General features: G+C 29.2%; 2 protein-coding genes across 4 annotated transcripts; one reads left to right on the top strand and one right to left on the bottom strand.

The window, feature by feature from the left end:
* The first annotated feature begins 5,537 nt into the window (after positions 1 to 5,537).
* On the top strand, positions 5,538 to 12,007 carry LOC103853613 (disease resistance protein RRS1B). Of its 3 annotated transcripts, none has more exons than XR_004454899.1 (5): positions 5,538 to 6,104; positions 8,898 to 9,972; positions 10,122 to 10,418; positions 10,503 to 11,442; positions 11,533 to 11,931. XR_004454899.1 is itself a non-coding variant. In XM_009130522.3 (5 exons), the coding sequence occupies exons 1-4, from the start codon at positions 5,572 to 5,574 to the stop codon at positions 11,079 to 11,081; spliced, it is 2,484 nt and encodes an 827-aa protein (XP_009128770.1). In that variant the 5' UTR covers positions 5,538 to 5,571; the 3' UTR covers positions 11,082 to 11,115; positions 11,533 to 12,007. The 3 variants fall into 3 exon arrangements, 2 of the variants coding, with proteins under 2 accessions (XP_009128770.1, XP_033139900.1); XM_009130522.3 differs by having other exon boundaries at positions 10,503 to 11,115; positions 11,533 to 12,007; XM_033284009.1 differs by having other exon boundaries at positions 10,503 to 11,931.
* Positions 11,099 to 14,676, bottom strand: LOC103853612 (vesicle-associated protein 1-4). Its single transcript, XM_033284079.1, has 2 exons — positions 12,275 to 14,676; positions 11,099 to 12,191 (listed from the first exon to the last, which is right to left on the bottom strand). Exons 1-2 carry the CDS (start codon positions 12,563 to 12,565, stop codon positions 12,009 to 12,011), a joined length of 474 nt encoding a protein of 157 aa, XP_033139970.1. The 5' UTR covers positions 12,566 to 14,676; the 3' UTR covers positions 11,099 to 12,008.
* Positions 14,677 to 15,006: the final 330 nt, after the last annotated feature.

Raw genomic sequence — 15,006 nt, 5'->3', positions numbered from 1 at the left:
TAGCAACGCAGAGTAAAAAAAATACTTAGTTATGGTAAATTAATTAAACTAAAAGAAAAAAGATTCTAAATATTTAACTAAAAGCATAGGTTTAAATAATCAAGTGGCAGAGAACTGTAAATACTTCAAAACTTCAAGGGGACTTCAAAAAAGGTCCTTCAGTTTTAATAGTATTAATGTTTGACAATAAAACCAAAATTAATATGTATTTGAAATCTAACAATTTAGTAATGTACCCATCCCATTATTTTAAATACGTCATCTTTTATACATATCAAGAAGTTGCAATTTTTATACATTTTATTTGGGTTACATAAAATATCATTAAAAAGCTAATTTAACCAATAAAACTGTAATTAGTCGTAAATCTCAACAATATTAGTTTTACCCTAGTATAACGAAAACATTAGTTATTTTACAATAAAAATATTTTTTTAAACATCAAATAAACTAGGAGTATATTAAATACTAGGTGGATCGTCCGCACGCATGTGCGGACATTAACATTAATATTAAATTAATAATTACATAATTACAACTATATAATACTTATGTTACATGTATATGGTTAATTTGAAAGATTCGATGTTACATATTGATATTTATACTATGTTCGTATGAATAAAGAATACATTAGAATGTTTGGAAAACGATCACATTTAACACTAATCTTAAAACATCAGAAAAATATAATTGAGAAAAAACAAATATTTCAAGCATAACCCCAATAAAAAAATCAGTCATGAAATATAAAAGAGAGATTTGAGTTACCTGAAATTTATTATCATTGGTTTTATTGTAACAACAAAGATGATTTACGGTTTCCTTCTTTAAGCCTTGAGTCAGAAAAGAGGTATAGTATATTCTTCGTAAGTGATTTAATTTTATAAAAAAAAAAAAGAATTACCTTTTTCGAAAGGGACGATCAGTTCCTGGATAAACAGAGTCGTATCTTTTTATTAGTTGAATCACTACAAATGCAAAAATATAGATAGAGATCCAACATGAAGAGGAAGAGAACAAAAATAAACAGAGAAGAAGAATCCTCCATAAAATTACCAGTAATGGTGTTCCCGTCTATGAGTTACTTATTGATCATTATACACATGCGCAAGATCACAAAAGTAGAATTTAAATTAGAACGATCAAAAACATATGAAAACTTAAAAGATAGATGCGTGAAACTAATGGGGGTGGCGTGATATTTATATAGCAAATTAGTTTAAGTTTCTAAATGACTTAGTTTTTAAAAGAAGCTATGAGATAGAATATCCTCTAATAAATTTTAATTCAGCTGTGAGATAAAATATCTTCTAATAATTTTTTTAAAGATATTCTGGTTATAATATATACATAATTTTGGTAACTCAAATCTTCCTATATATATTTAAATATTAAACGCATGATATTAGGAAAAAAGATATATCTTCAGTTGATTGCAACTGGTTTTTGATAAAACAAATCCCACTATAATGATTTAAATAATAGATAATAAGGAAAGAATAAAGAATTTTAACGTTAAAACCCCTCAACTAAATTTGTTTTGGGTAAAAACCCTCAAACTAAGTATTTAGCTAAAAGTTCCCTAAACTAACTTTATTTAATAAATTAAACTCTAAAAGGTCATAATTACCATTACTACCAGTAAATCTTTAGTTTATGAGTTTCTAAACTAAGTAAACATAGTTGAATAATTTTACCATTAAAAATGAAAAAATTCAAAATATTATAATAGGATGATACATTTTCAAAATACATTTTATAACTTAATGTATAAGCTTCTATAAATAACTTAGAACCTCTTATAATAATTTAAAACGTCTGATTTTTATAAATGTATTTATAATTTTATAATTAATTTATAAAGCATGCATTAAATTATTAGACATTAATAGTTATTATGATACTTTATATACAAATATAATCTTTCTACACAAATATAAAATCATTATATCAATTCAAATAAACACTTTTGTTTATTATTTTATGTAATTTATAAATATATAAAAAATTGATCGCATTATTACTATTTTAGAGTTTCAACAATTAGTTACCATAAATAATTATTTCTAATGTTATGTAGATTATTTGGAAAGTGGTAATTGAATTATCCTTTCCTTTTAGATATAATAATAATAAATAAAATTTAAAATCATCGGTCAATCAAATTATAACAAATTAAAGAATTTATTTATGATCAACACATAATAAAAAAATCACTTATGTAACTTCTCAATCAATATATATTAGAATTTATATTTTTATAACTAATTTATAACACTATATAAATAATTTTGAAATTCTGATAAATTTATTCTGTAAACAACGATAAATAATTTAAAAATCATATTAATAAACATGTTTGGATTTTGTAATATTTAAAATAGTTATTAGATAATTATATCCGAATACAATTCATCAAGTAGAGTATAAAACTATTATAATTATCTTATATAAAAATTCGTTCATTATATTTTATAGTTTATAAATACTAAAAGTAATAAATATAACATTAATAATCTTTCTATAATTTCGAGAATTAGTTGCCATAAATTGTTATTTGTAATATTCTTTAGATTATATGGCAAGTGATGTTAAATGTTTTTAAACTTACCTTAAATTTTTAGATATAATTTAAATAAATAAAAATTAAAAATAATCGACCAATTAAATTATAACAATTTTTTTGAAACTTCACCTATAAGCGACACGTCACCAGACCTCACTAAATTGACTTTTCTTTTAATATATACTAGGTGGACTGCCCGCACGCATGTGCGGGCATTAATATTAATATTAAATTGATATTATATTTACAACTATATAATATTTATATTACATGTATATGGTTAATATGAAAGATTTGATGTTACATATTGATATTTATACTATGTTCATATGAACAAAGAATACATTAGAACGTTTAGAAAACGATCACATTTAACACTAATCTTAAAACATCAGAAAAATATAATTGAAAAAAAATAAATATTTCACGCATAACCCTAATAAAAAAATCAGCCATGAAATATAAAAGAAAGATTTGAATTACCTGAGATTTATTATCATTGGTTTCATTGTAACATCATAGATGATTTACGGTTTTCTTCTCTAAGCTTTTGAGTCAGAAAAGAGGTAATTCTAACCAAAAATATTTAAAGATAACAAATTATATAATTGATAGGACAACATCAATGAGTTTCAATGTTTTTAAAAAGCTTTGTGATTACCTTTGGCTCTCAGACGTAACGAAGAGGATCACGCACAATAAATAAATTGCACTTGATTAGCATACATATCTTATATTATATTCTTGATAAGTGATTTAACTTTATAAAAAAAAGAATTACCTTTTTCGAAAGGGATTATCAGTTCCTAGTTCCTGGATAAACAGAGTCGTCTCTTTTTGTTAGTTGAATCACTACTGATGCAAAAATATAGATAGAGATACAACATGGAGATGAAGAGAACAAAAATAAACGGAGAAGAAGAATCCCCATAAAATTATCAGTAATGGTGTTCCCGTCTATGAGTTACTTATTGATTATCATACACATGCGCAAGATCACAAAAGTAGAATTTAAATTATAAAGATCAAAAACATATGAAAACTTAAAAGATAGATGCGTAAAACTAATGTGGGTGGTGCGATATTTATATACCAAATTAGTTTAAGTTTCTACATGACCTAGTTTTCAAGAGAAGCAATGAGATATAATATCCTCTAATAAATTTTAATTCAGCTATGAGATAAAATATCTTCTAATAAATTTGTAAAAATATTCTAGTTATAATATATATATAATTTTGATAACTCAAATCTTGTTATATATATATATATTTAAATATTAAATGCATGATACTAAGAAGATATCTCGTCAGTTGATTGAAACTGGTTTTTGATCAAACAAATCCCACTATAAGGATTTAAATAATAGATAATAAGAAAAGAATATGAAATTTTAACGTTAAAACCCTCCAACTAAGTTTGTTTTGGGCAAAAATCTTCAAACTAAGTATTTAACGAAAAACCCCCTAAACTAACTTTATTTAATGAATTAAACTCTGATAGGTCATAATTAATATTACTACCAGTAAATATTTAGTATAGGGGTTTCTACACTAAATAAACATAGCTGAGGAATTTTACCATTAAAATGAAAAAAAATTCAAAATATTGTAATAGGAGGATAAATTTTCAAAATACATTTTATAAATAAATGTATAAGCTTCTATAAATGACTTAGAACCTCTTATAATAATTTAAAACGTCTGACTTTTATAAATGTATTTATAATTTTATAAATGTATTTATAATTTTATAAATGATTTATAATTTTATAAATGATTTATAAAGCATGCTTTGAATTATTAGACATTAATAGTTATTATGATACTTTATATACAAATATAATTCTTTCTATACGAATATAAAATCATTATATCAATTCAAATAAACACTTTTGTGTATTATTTAATGTAATTTATAAATATATAAAAAAATTGATCGCATTATTACTCTTTCATAGTTTCAACAATTAGTTACCTTAAATAATTATTTCTAATATTATGTAGATTATTTGGAAAGTGGTAATTGAATTATCCTTTCCTTTTAGATATAATTATAATAAATAAAAATAAAAATCATCGGTCAATCAAATTATAACATATTGAAGAGTTCATTTATGATCAACATGTAATAAAAAATCACTTATGTGACTTCTTAATCAATATATAGTAGGATTTATATTTTTTATAAATAATTTATAACATTATATAAATAATTTTAAAATTCTGATAAATTCTGTAAACAACGATAAATAATTTAAAAATTATATTAATAAAAATGTTTGGATTTTGTAATATTTAAAATAGTTATTATATAATTATATTCGAATACAATTCATCAAGTAGAATATAAAACTATTATAATTATCTTATATAAAAATTTGTTCATTATATTTTATAGTTTATAAATATTAAAAGTAATAAAATATAACATTATTAATCTTTCTATAATTTCGAGATTTAGTTGCCATAAATTATTATTTGTAATATTTTTTAGATTATATGGCAAGTGATGTTAAATGTTTTTAGACTTACCTTAAATTTTTAGATCTAATTTAAATAAATAAAAATTAAAAACAATCGACCAATCAAATTATAACAATTTTTTTGAAACTTCACCTATGAGCGACACGTCATCAGAAATCACCAAAGTGACTTCTCTTTTAATGTATATCTCCATGTATAGGGGGATGAGATATTTTAGCCTCTATTGCTTAATTATAGATACATCTTTAGTATCTGCTATACGAATCATGATTTAATTATTATATTTTTTACCTGTCGCTTTTCAGTTCATTAGAAGTTTTTGTACATTTTTAAATCTTTTTTTGTTTGCAAAGTCCACTAGAAAAAGACAGTACTAGTGATTATCAAAACATAATTATATTTGCTGCTATTTAATTAGTTTTATTATGAAAATTAAAAGAAACTATTAGAAGGTGTTCTTCCTTTTGAACACACCATCGTTGACAAAAAAGAAAAGAAAAAGGCGTTGAAGAAGAAATGGCAAGAACTAGCGTCAAGACAACAGTAACAGAGCAAGCAAGACTGTCCCCTTTTTCCAGAGGGTCAAGCCACCACGATGTCTTTATCAGCTCTAGCTGCGACGGCACCCGCGACACCTTCGTTAGCCACCTTTCCGCCGCTTTAAAGCGCGTAAACATCACTGTGATGGAGGAAGATGACAAAAACAAGGTGCCTGAAACCCGACAGTATTTACCCAAGAAGACTAGACTGGGGATAGAGAGATCCAAGATCTGTGTTGTTGTTCTCTCTGAGGACTTCGCGTCCTCCAAACATAGCCTGACTACTCTTGCGGAGATTATTGAGTGGCGGCATAGCAAAACAGGAGCCACGGTGGTTCCAGTCTTTTATGGCGTAGATCGCTCCTTAGTGGAGCAACAGATTGGGAAATACGGTGAGGCATTTTCTAAGCACGAGGCATCTGAGCCTAAAGATCGTGTGACCGAATGGAGAAACGCTCTAACGGAAGCAGCAAGCATAAAGGAAGGTCTCCACTCAAATGCCGAATCAAGGTTATGAATCTCCTTAATCTGATAGTCTGAAGTGTTCTAAAATACAGTGTATACGGCTGTATTTACGGAACCTATACGCTACACGATGAAGAAATGTATACGGTAAAGTATGTTTTAAATTATATAGTCAATTAGCTGGCATCTATACAGTAAAACATGACGTGTATGCAGTAAAAATAAGGATGCGACGATTATATCTGCGTAGGCGCATAGTGAATTTATATGAAAATTATTTAAGAAATATTATATGGAAAAATAAAATTTATAGTCTTAATCGAATTAATATTTTTGGCCCTTAAACAATTTTTTTAAATTTTTTTTGTTAATTACATAATTTGTCTACTAATGAGCTGATCTCATTTTTAAAAATATTTTAAGTCAGAAAATTACTTATTGCATAAGAACCTAATGTTTATGCCAAAAAAATCCCAGACCTATTTTTTAGTTATAATGAAACTATGCCAGTTCGGTTTTATATTATGATTTAGCAATTTAAAAGTTAATTATGGTTATGAGAAGTTTACGTTCATGTGACAATCATTTCTATCTTTAATATTTTCACATTTTTGTGTCGTTTTTTTTCATTTTGGTTATTGCTCGATATAACCATTGATTTTTGAGTTTATTCTCATTTTGTTATTTTTTTTACCTGAGATTTAGAAAATATTTAAAATTTAAATTATTAAAGAGATACATACTTAAGTTAAGATCTGTGCCTTGTGCAGAATAAATATTTTATATTTATTACTTAATTTATGTTTTTCTACATATTATGATAAAATAATAATTATATATTAAATAACTAAGAAATTAGTTACTATTATGTAATAAATTGGTGTGCGCATATAAATCAAACGACCGCTCTTGTTTACTCGCAATAGTTTTAGAGTAAATATATCAAAACAATCAATCTTATCTATCGTATATGATATATAACTAGATTTAAATTTTATTAACATAGATATATAGTATACTTTTAATATAAATATTTATTAGATAAGGTTTCTACTCATATGATTTTATGATTATTTGCATATTGGTATAACAAAATTTTACACCACCGATTTTTTCAATGTGGAATGTTTTGTTGTTTCAATAATTTATAATCATTTAAAAAAACAATGAAGATTTCAAAATTAAAATATTAACTTTTCAATATATGTTCAACGCAGATATCAAAATATAAGTATGTATTTTTATATGATGTATAATTTAATTTAAACGATATATATATATATATATATTAACATAAACACTATTAAAATAAAATTATTTATTCATATGATTTTATAATCATTGTATCTTATTATAGAAAAAATTTAAACCTTGATCACAAAAGTATATGTGAGAGTTTTAACAGTTTTATTAATTTATACTCGTTTTGAAAAATTCAAAATACAACATATACAATTAAAAAAATCTAAATTTTTATTATATAATTAATGTAATTGTGTAATTTATTTTAATAATAAATAATTAAACCAAAATGATAGAAAATATACAGATTGTTAGCAAATATTTATTATTTAAAATTATTAATTATCATATATATCTTAATCACATTAGGTAATTTCGTAAGTTTTATTTAAAGAAATAATATATAATAATTTCAAGTTGATAAATGAATTGTCCATAATTGACATAATATATAATATAACATTCCCTAATAATTTAATTTTGGACTAAAAAAAATTTCAATTTATTCTCATGCCGCTACGTAAGCAAAATTAATTTTATAATTACGTGACAACTCATCATATATATTTTTTAATTAGTACAAACTACATGTTATAATTTTTAAATGTTTCTCTATTAATATATAGGGGATTTATAAACTTTTCTTTTTACTATTTCGTTTACAGAAAATAAATTATAATGACATCTTAATTTGTATAATATATTTTGGACGATAAACGTACATAACATACTTTATGTTTGCTATATATTCATAATAATACTTAATTTATACTACTATTTATTATTATAGATTTGATTTAATATATCAATATAAATTATGCATGATATATTTATATTTATATTTTATTTACAATATGCATTAGTTACGATTTTAGTTGTAGTTCACAATGGTATACAAAAGTAGTCTTGTGTATACAGTAAAGTATGTTTACGGCACTGTATACTTTCTGACAGAAAAAATAGGGTTCTAGTCTTCTAGTTACGATTTTAGTTGTAGTTCACAATGGTATACAAAATCACAACCTTTCAGTGTGCTCCAAGAAGTAGTCTTGAGCTGCAAGTAGACACAATTTGTACCCTAATTTTTACAAATTCAAACAGAACCAACATGTAAGACTACTTACATTGGGCTACTAAACTCTTTTTATTAAACCGTTGAATTCACTGCATGCAAGAAATAATTGAATTTTTTATGCATATGTGGATTAAATGGGAATACATTTAACTAGCCGAAAGCAAGAAAAAGTGGGACAACCAACTACATATATCACTTTTTTAGAAATTTTTAATATTTTCATATCCTCGTAATTGTTTAAAATTAATAAATTTATATTTTATATGAAAATTTATTATTTTAAATTTTATATAAATAAAAATTAAGTTTATTTAATTTGAATGTATAAAAATTATTAATTAGTGAAATAAGGTATTGAATTTTATTAAACAAAACTTGTGTGTAAAAATTGAATGCGTGTTATGATAAATGGAAAAAACAAAAATGACGTGGATGCTTAAAAGATAAAAAAATGAGAATGTTGAATCTTTAAACTATTGTACATATTAACTTATGTTTTTTTTCACCTAATCGTGTTGCAGTGACTTGAAACTTATGGAAGATATTGTCTCATACGTACATGGGCGGCTATTTCCAGCGGACAAGATCGGGGTCAGTTCAAGAGTGTTGGAGATAGAAAACTTGCTCAGTAAGCAACCATGGGTTGTCCGCAGCGTAGGAATTTGGGGGATGCCCGGTATAGGCAAGACCACCATTGCAAAAGCAGCCTTTGACCAGATGAAAGGGAACTTCAAATCTCGTAGTCGCTTCATCCAAAACTTCGAGAGAGAGTTTGAGAAGGAAGGAATGTCTCGTTTAAGAGGGCAACACTTACCATCACATGTGAAGGAGAAGCTTGACATCAACAGGTCAATTACTTACAACAGCCAAAGAGAAGAAAGTGTGTTCTTAGTTCTTGATGATGTGCGGAACCCTATAAACGCAGAGTCTTTTCTTGGAGGGTTTGAGTGGTTTGATCCAGGAAGTGTGATAATCATTACTTCCAGAAATAAACAAGTGCTTGTTCAATGTCGAATGGTTGAAATATATGAGGTGAAAGGTTTAGATGATAAGGAAGGTCTGAAGCTATTTTCCCAGTGCGCGTTTGGAGAGCCCAAACCTGAAGATGGCCACCTGAAAGTGTCAGAGATGATCGTTAATTATGCTAACGGAAACGCTAAGGCTCTAAGCAACTATGGAAATGAGCTAAAGGGAAAGAAACCACAAGAAATGGAGATAGAGTTTTGCAAACTCAAGCTAAATCCTCCTGCTGAGATTCTTGAAGTATTCAACAACAGTTATAATGAACTTAGTGACGACGAGAAGAACATATTTATGGACATTGCCTGTTTCTTCAAGGGAGATAACGTTGATCGTGTGATGCAAGTGCTTGATGGGTGTGGTTTCTTTCCGTGTATTGGGATTGATTATCTTGTTGAGAAGTCTCTTGTGACTATTCGTGGAAACAAAGTGGAAATGCATTATCTAATACAAGACGTGGCCAAAAAAATCCTTTGTCAAGAAGTAACGGTTGGGATGGGTCGAAGACTTTGCGGCGTTAAGAGCATTCAGCCTCTTCTAGACAATGAAGAAACCAAACCAAATGGGGAAGACAATGTGAGTAACAAAAGCACTTTGGTTTGTCACTATACTTATACATCATCCATGCCAAGATTTAATGATGCCATGTAGGTTACCAAAAACAAAACAAGATTTAATGATGCCCAAGTTCTTGATGGCTCTGCTTGCTCTTGATTTTATTTCAGGAAAGGGAAGACATTGAGAGCATATTACTGGAAGCGTCTGGTTTGAGCTTTGTTGTTGACCCTGGTGCGTTTCAGGATATGAGTAATCTTAGACTGCTTAAAATTTACAGCTCAGATCCTGAAAGGCGTCCTGGACTCGATCTTTCCATGGGTCTACTATATTTGCCTTACGAGCTACGGCTTCTCCATTGGGAGAATTACGCTTTGCGAACCTTGCCTGAAGAGTTTGATCCTGACAACCTTGTGGAACTGAATATGCCTTACAGTCAACTTGAGGAACTTTGGGAAGAATCCAAGGTAAACTGAAATTTTTGACATGGTTTTACTTTGAGTGACATATTCTGTAACTCAAGTCCTGACAGTGTCACTTTTGTTATCCAGAACCTCAACTCTCTGAAGACAATCAATCTTCATCACTCTGAGAAACTAGTTGACATCCAAGAACTTAGAGACGCTCACTATCTTCAGCTAGTCGATCTACAAGGCTGTACTAGCTTGCAGATCTTTCCAGTCATAGAGCATTTAAATCACCTCCAGGTTCTCAATCTCTGTGGCTGCATAGGGATCAAAATATTTCCAGAGGTTCCACAAAACATCAAAGAACTGTGTCTCAAGGGGACTAGCATAAGTGAAATACCCGCATCTATTGAGTCTCTCTCAAAACTAGTCAAGCTGGACCTAGGGAACTGCAAAGAGCTTCTGAATTTTCTAGTAAAGATCTTCAACATGGAGTCGCTTCAACTGCTCAATCTTTCTGGATGCGAAAAGCTCAAGAGCTTCCCTGAGATCCCAAACCGAGTAGAGAATCTCCAGTATCTCTGTCTAAGCGGTACAGCCATTGAGGAATTACACACTTCACTTTCTAACATGGTTTGTCTAAAAGTGCTTGAAGTGAGTAAGAAGGTTAAGCCGCCTTTCAGCCTGAAGGACTTAAAGGATCTGAAGGTTGTTGAAAGATGAAAAAAATTCACAAATCCTCTTGAAGAAGAATGTGGTACGTATTAGTTTATGTTATTTATTTCCAAAGGATTTCTATTTTAGATTTCTAAGAAGTTTACCTAGATGTCTATTTTACTTCTTTTTGTTGTGCACGTTGGATTATGAATATAGAGTTTATGAGACTCATCCAAGCTTGAAGCTAAAGAGCTCTTTGGGATTTATTTTTATTCTTGTTGATAATGTTCGTTTAGTTCTGAAAAAACGAGTATTGGTTTATGTTGTGGTATATAATTCTTAAGACCCAAATCAACAGAATGTGGTGGACCATTAAACTAAGTGTCAACTAGTCTTGTTTCTGCTATGTGATTCTTTGGAACCAAAGGTTGAGGAAATAGCAGTAGCTGCTTGCTCATATTCAGAAATTCAAGTATAAAATTGCATGAAAAATGAGTTGTTTGTTGTGATTACACAGGCGGTAAAGGGATGCATGCAACTTTGTTTATGAGAGTCGCTCAGTTTTAAAAATTATCAGCAGAGGCCAGTGTTGGCTGTGAAGAGAAAGACATCTGCCATGACTCCTTCTGACATCTTAATGACAGAGTTTAGTGACTGCAGTCTATCCCTTAGTGCAACGAGCTGAGCCCTTAGAACACTGTTCTGATATTCGATGTCCATGTAAGTATTGGAAACTAGTACAATCTGGTTAGCAATGTAAGAGTTCTGGTGCACAAGAACACTGTCTCTTGATATATCCATCTGATCTTGACCTCCTCCTGAAAATGGAAGGACCGCAAACTTCCCTTGGCCTTGTGGTTGTAGCATTTTCTCGATCTCCTTAACGATTATCCTGACGAATGTACTCTCATTACTGCGAAAAAAAAAAGATTAGTCAGATATCATTTAGATTTGACCTAATGATAAAATACAATAAAGACAGAGATTGTAACTTTACGTTTTCCTATCAAAGGTCAGGCCTGTTTTGCAAGAAACAGATGCTAACGCCTCCTTCCATCTACCGGTTCTTGGTTTATCGCACCGATACTCCCACTCTCGATCCCTGAACTTATCACCGAATGCTCCACGAAGTTGTTTCACGGTAACTGGTTCCACTTTGAAAAAGATTGGAATGACCTGTATGTAATACAATTATATTAGAAATTAGTATATACATATTCGTAGAAGCGATCTCTACATGAGATACAAAAGGAACGCACCTTGAGCAAGCCTTGAGCTGCACGTTCCTTAATCTTCACGAGCTCGTCTAAGCACCATCTCGATTCTGTGTACCTCCTGGAGAATATGACTAAAGCTATGGTGGACTCCTCTATCCTCGCGAAGAGGTTGGAGAGATCTTGGCCAACGCTCTCGAGTTTGTCTATGAAAACGTTGATCCCATGTCTCTGAAGCGCTTCCACCAGATGGCTTACGAAACCACACCGAAGCTCCTCTCCTCGGAAACTTACGAATACCTGATGATTAGTGATCCCGCGGCTGTTGACATCCATTGTATACTGAAAGGAGGGCGAAAGGCTCCTGCGGCGTAAACCCAACGCGGCAAGTAACAAATCTGTTTTCTCTTTTTGTTATTCAGCTCAGGAAATATTTTTAGACAGAGAAAGTGAGGGAAGTAAGGTCTTTATAAGACTTCTTTTTTTTTTGGCAAAGAAGGCCCTTATATAGACATACCAAAGTTCAAATCCAAAACGGTCATGGCCGTTGAATCAGACAAGTAAGACCGATAATGATCCATGATCAGCATTGGATATCATATGATGATCGATGATGACCTAATGTACGCAGTATGTACATGTACTATGTAGCATGTATGTTACATTGTCGTCAACGGCGTGGTGAACATGTGGCAACAGCTCATCGGAAAAAGAATATTTAAGGCTTATAAAATAATTAAAAGACTAGGCCGTGAGCGGAAGCTTCGGTGTAGTTAGTTTATTGAGTAAAAATCAATTTGTAATATACCAATCGATGAAACTAAATCTAGGGATGGGCAAATAAACCGAATCCGAAAACCCGAACCGAACCCGATCCGATAAAAATGAATCTGAACCGATCCGAACCCGACATAAATACCGAATGGATCTTGTTTTATGGTATTTCGGGTTATGAGTATTATCCGAACCGAACCCGAACCTAAATGGATACCCGATAGAATCCGAAACATTCAAAATTTTCAAAGAGAACTTGTACCAAACATGATCTCAATTCCTAATATGTATTCAAAATATATTGAACATTTAAAATAATTATCTATTATATGAAGATTGATGGTTGAAGGTGGCAGTTGAAGGTTGAAGTTTTTAGATTTTGGTTTTGTTTTCGTTGAATAATATTTTTCATTTCATGAGAACTTGATTTTCATTTTATGCTTTCATTTATTTGGTTTTCTATCGATCAATAACAATTTTTACCTTTCACTTGATTTTGAATGATCACATTTGATGTTCTTTTTTTTTTAACCGATTTTATTTAAGTTTTGATTACAAAATAGTTACAAATCAAGTATTTTAAAATCAAAAAACCGATTTTACTTACTTTTTGGTTACAAAGTATATATAAATCAGGTACATTTAAAACCGAAAAACCGATTGGGACTCGAACCCGAAAGTATATTGGGTTGTACCGGTTCTTTGAAGATTTACTAAACCCGACCCGAACCCGATAGAACCCGAACCGGTCCCGAACCGAATTTTCATATAACCCGAATGGGGCTGATTTTGATAAACCCGAAAAACCAAAACCCGATTGGACTAAACCGAAACCCGATTGGGACCCCGAATGCCCAGGCCTAACTAAATCAGTTCGCCTCAAATATGTATCGTTTAGTAAATATAAAATTTAAAATCTATATTTGGAAATATTTCCAGTCCATTCAACATTACATTTAAATTATTGATTATAAAATCACTCCAAAATCTAAATATGTAAGTAAAAATTTGATGTAATATCTATATTGTTCAAAATCGTATAAATAATATATTAGAATAGTATACTGTAGTTGAAATCTAACACGGTCATGGCCGTTGAATCAGACATGTAAGACAGACAATAATCCAAATTTCCAATAATTAACATTGGATATGATGATCTCACGATCATGATGACCTAATCTCATCCAATATGTACTATACACTACTATGCATGTTACATAGTCGGAACATCGAAAGAGAATAATGATCCTTTTCAGAAAAAAAAGAAACATCGAAACAGAATATTTAAGTAATAAAAATAATTAATTGGCCCATTTAATACTAAGACAAACTGGGCCGTGAGTACGTGAAATGTGCACGACCAAATAGTACAGGACTTAACGACGTATGGGCTAGGCGAGTATTCGGTTGGTACCTGAACGACGTCATTTTTCTTTGAAACATCTGAACGATGTCTTATAACTCGAACTAGACCTTGACCCGCCCGGTCTTTATTTTATGTTTTTAGTTTTTTTTTTAATATTAAATGATGCATTTGTAATATTAAAATATAAATTCATATTAAAAATTAATCTTTGCAGTTGTAATAAAAATAAAAATTAAAAATTTAATAAAACATTCTAATATAAATTTTAAATTTCCTAATTAAAATAATATAGAGGTGGTCATATTTTTTTCCAATTTCAAAATCTAAGCTTCCTTAAAAATAAAGAAAATAAATTTATAAATACATAAAATATATAAACATATTTGGAACTATAGTTACAATTAAAATAAATTTGTTAAAGAAAAATAATCTTCTTGTTGTTATTTATTTCTAGAGCTTGACCCGTGAAAATATTTGTTTTCATTTTAATTTTTTCTGTGTACTAATCTATACTATTATTTGCGAAGTAAAATTTTACAACGGAGCTCTCACGTTAAAAGTTAGAGCGGTTAATATCGTTTATACCCTTAATGAATAAAATCTCTAAATTAACTAAAATATAAAAACGAATTTA

The sequence above is a fragment of the Brassica rapa genome, chromosome A02 (genome assembly GCF_000309985.2).
Source record: "Brassica rapa cultivar Chiifu-401-42 chromosome A02, CAAS_Brap_v3.01, whole genome shotgun sequence".
In the NCBI taxonomy this organism is placed as follows: Eukaryota; Viridiplantae; Streptophyta; class Magnoliopsida; order Brassicales; family Brassicaceae; genus Brassica; species Brassica rapa.
The sequence above is the reverse complement of the archived record's forward strand: the minus strand, read 5'-3'. Positions and strand labels throughout refer to the sequence as shown.

What these genes read in the sequence shown, in the direction of transcription:
- LOC103853613 (XM_009130522.3), top strand. Translation starts at nt 5,572, where the DNA reads ATGGCAAGAACTAGCGTCAAGACAACAGTAACAGAGCAAGCAAGACTG. An exon ending in AACCAAATGGGGAAGACAAT is followed by an intron (nt 9,973 to 10,121) that starts GTGAGTAACAAA and finishes ATTTTATTTCAG; the next exon opens with GAAAGGGAAGACATTGAGAG. An exon ending in AACTTTGGGAAGAATCCAAG is followed by an intron (nt 10,419 to 10,502) that starts GTAAACTGAAAT and finishes TTTGTTATCCAG; the next exon opens with AACCTCAACTCTCTGAAGAC.
- LOC103853612 (XM_033284079.1), bottom strand. Translation starts at nt 12,565, where the DNA reads ATGGATGTCAACAGCCGCGGGATCACTAATCATCAGGTATTCGTAAGT. An exon ending in CAGCTCAAGGCTTGCTCAAG is followed by an intron (nt 12,192 to 12,274) that starts GTGCGTTCCTTT and finishes TATTACATACAG; the next exon opens with GTCATTCCAATCTTTTTCAA.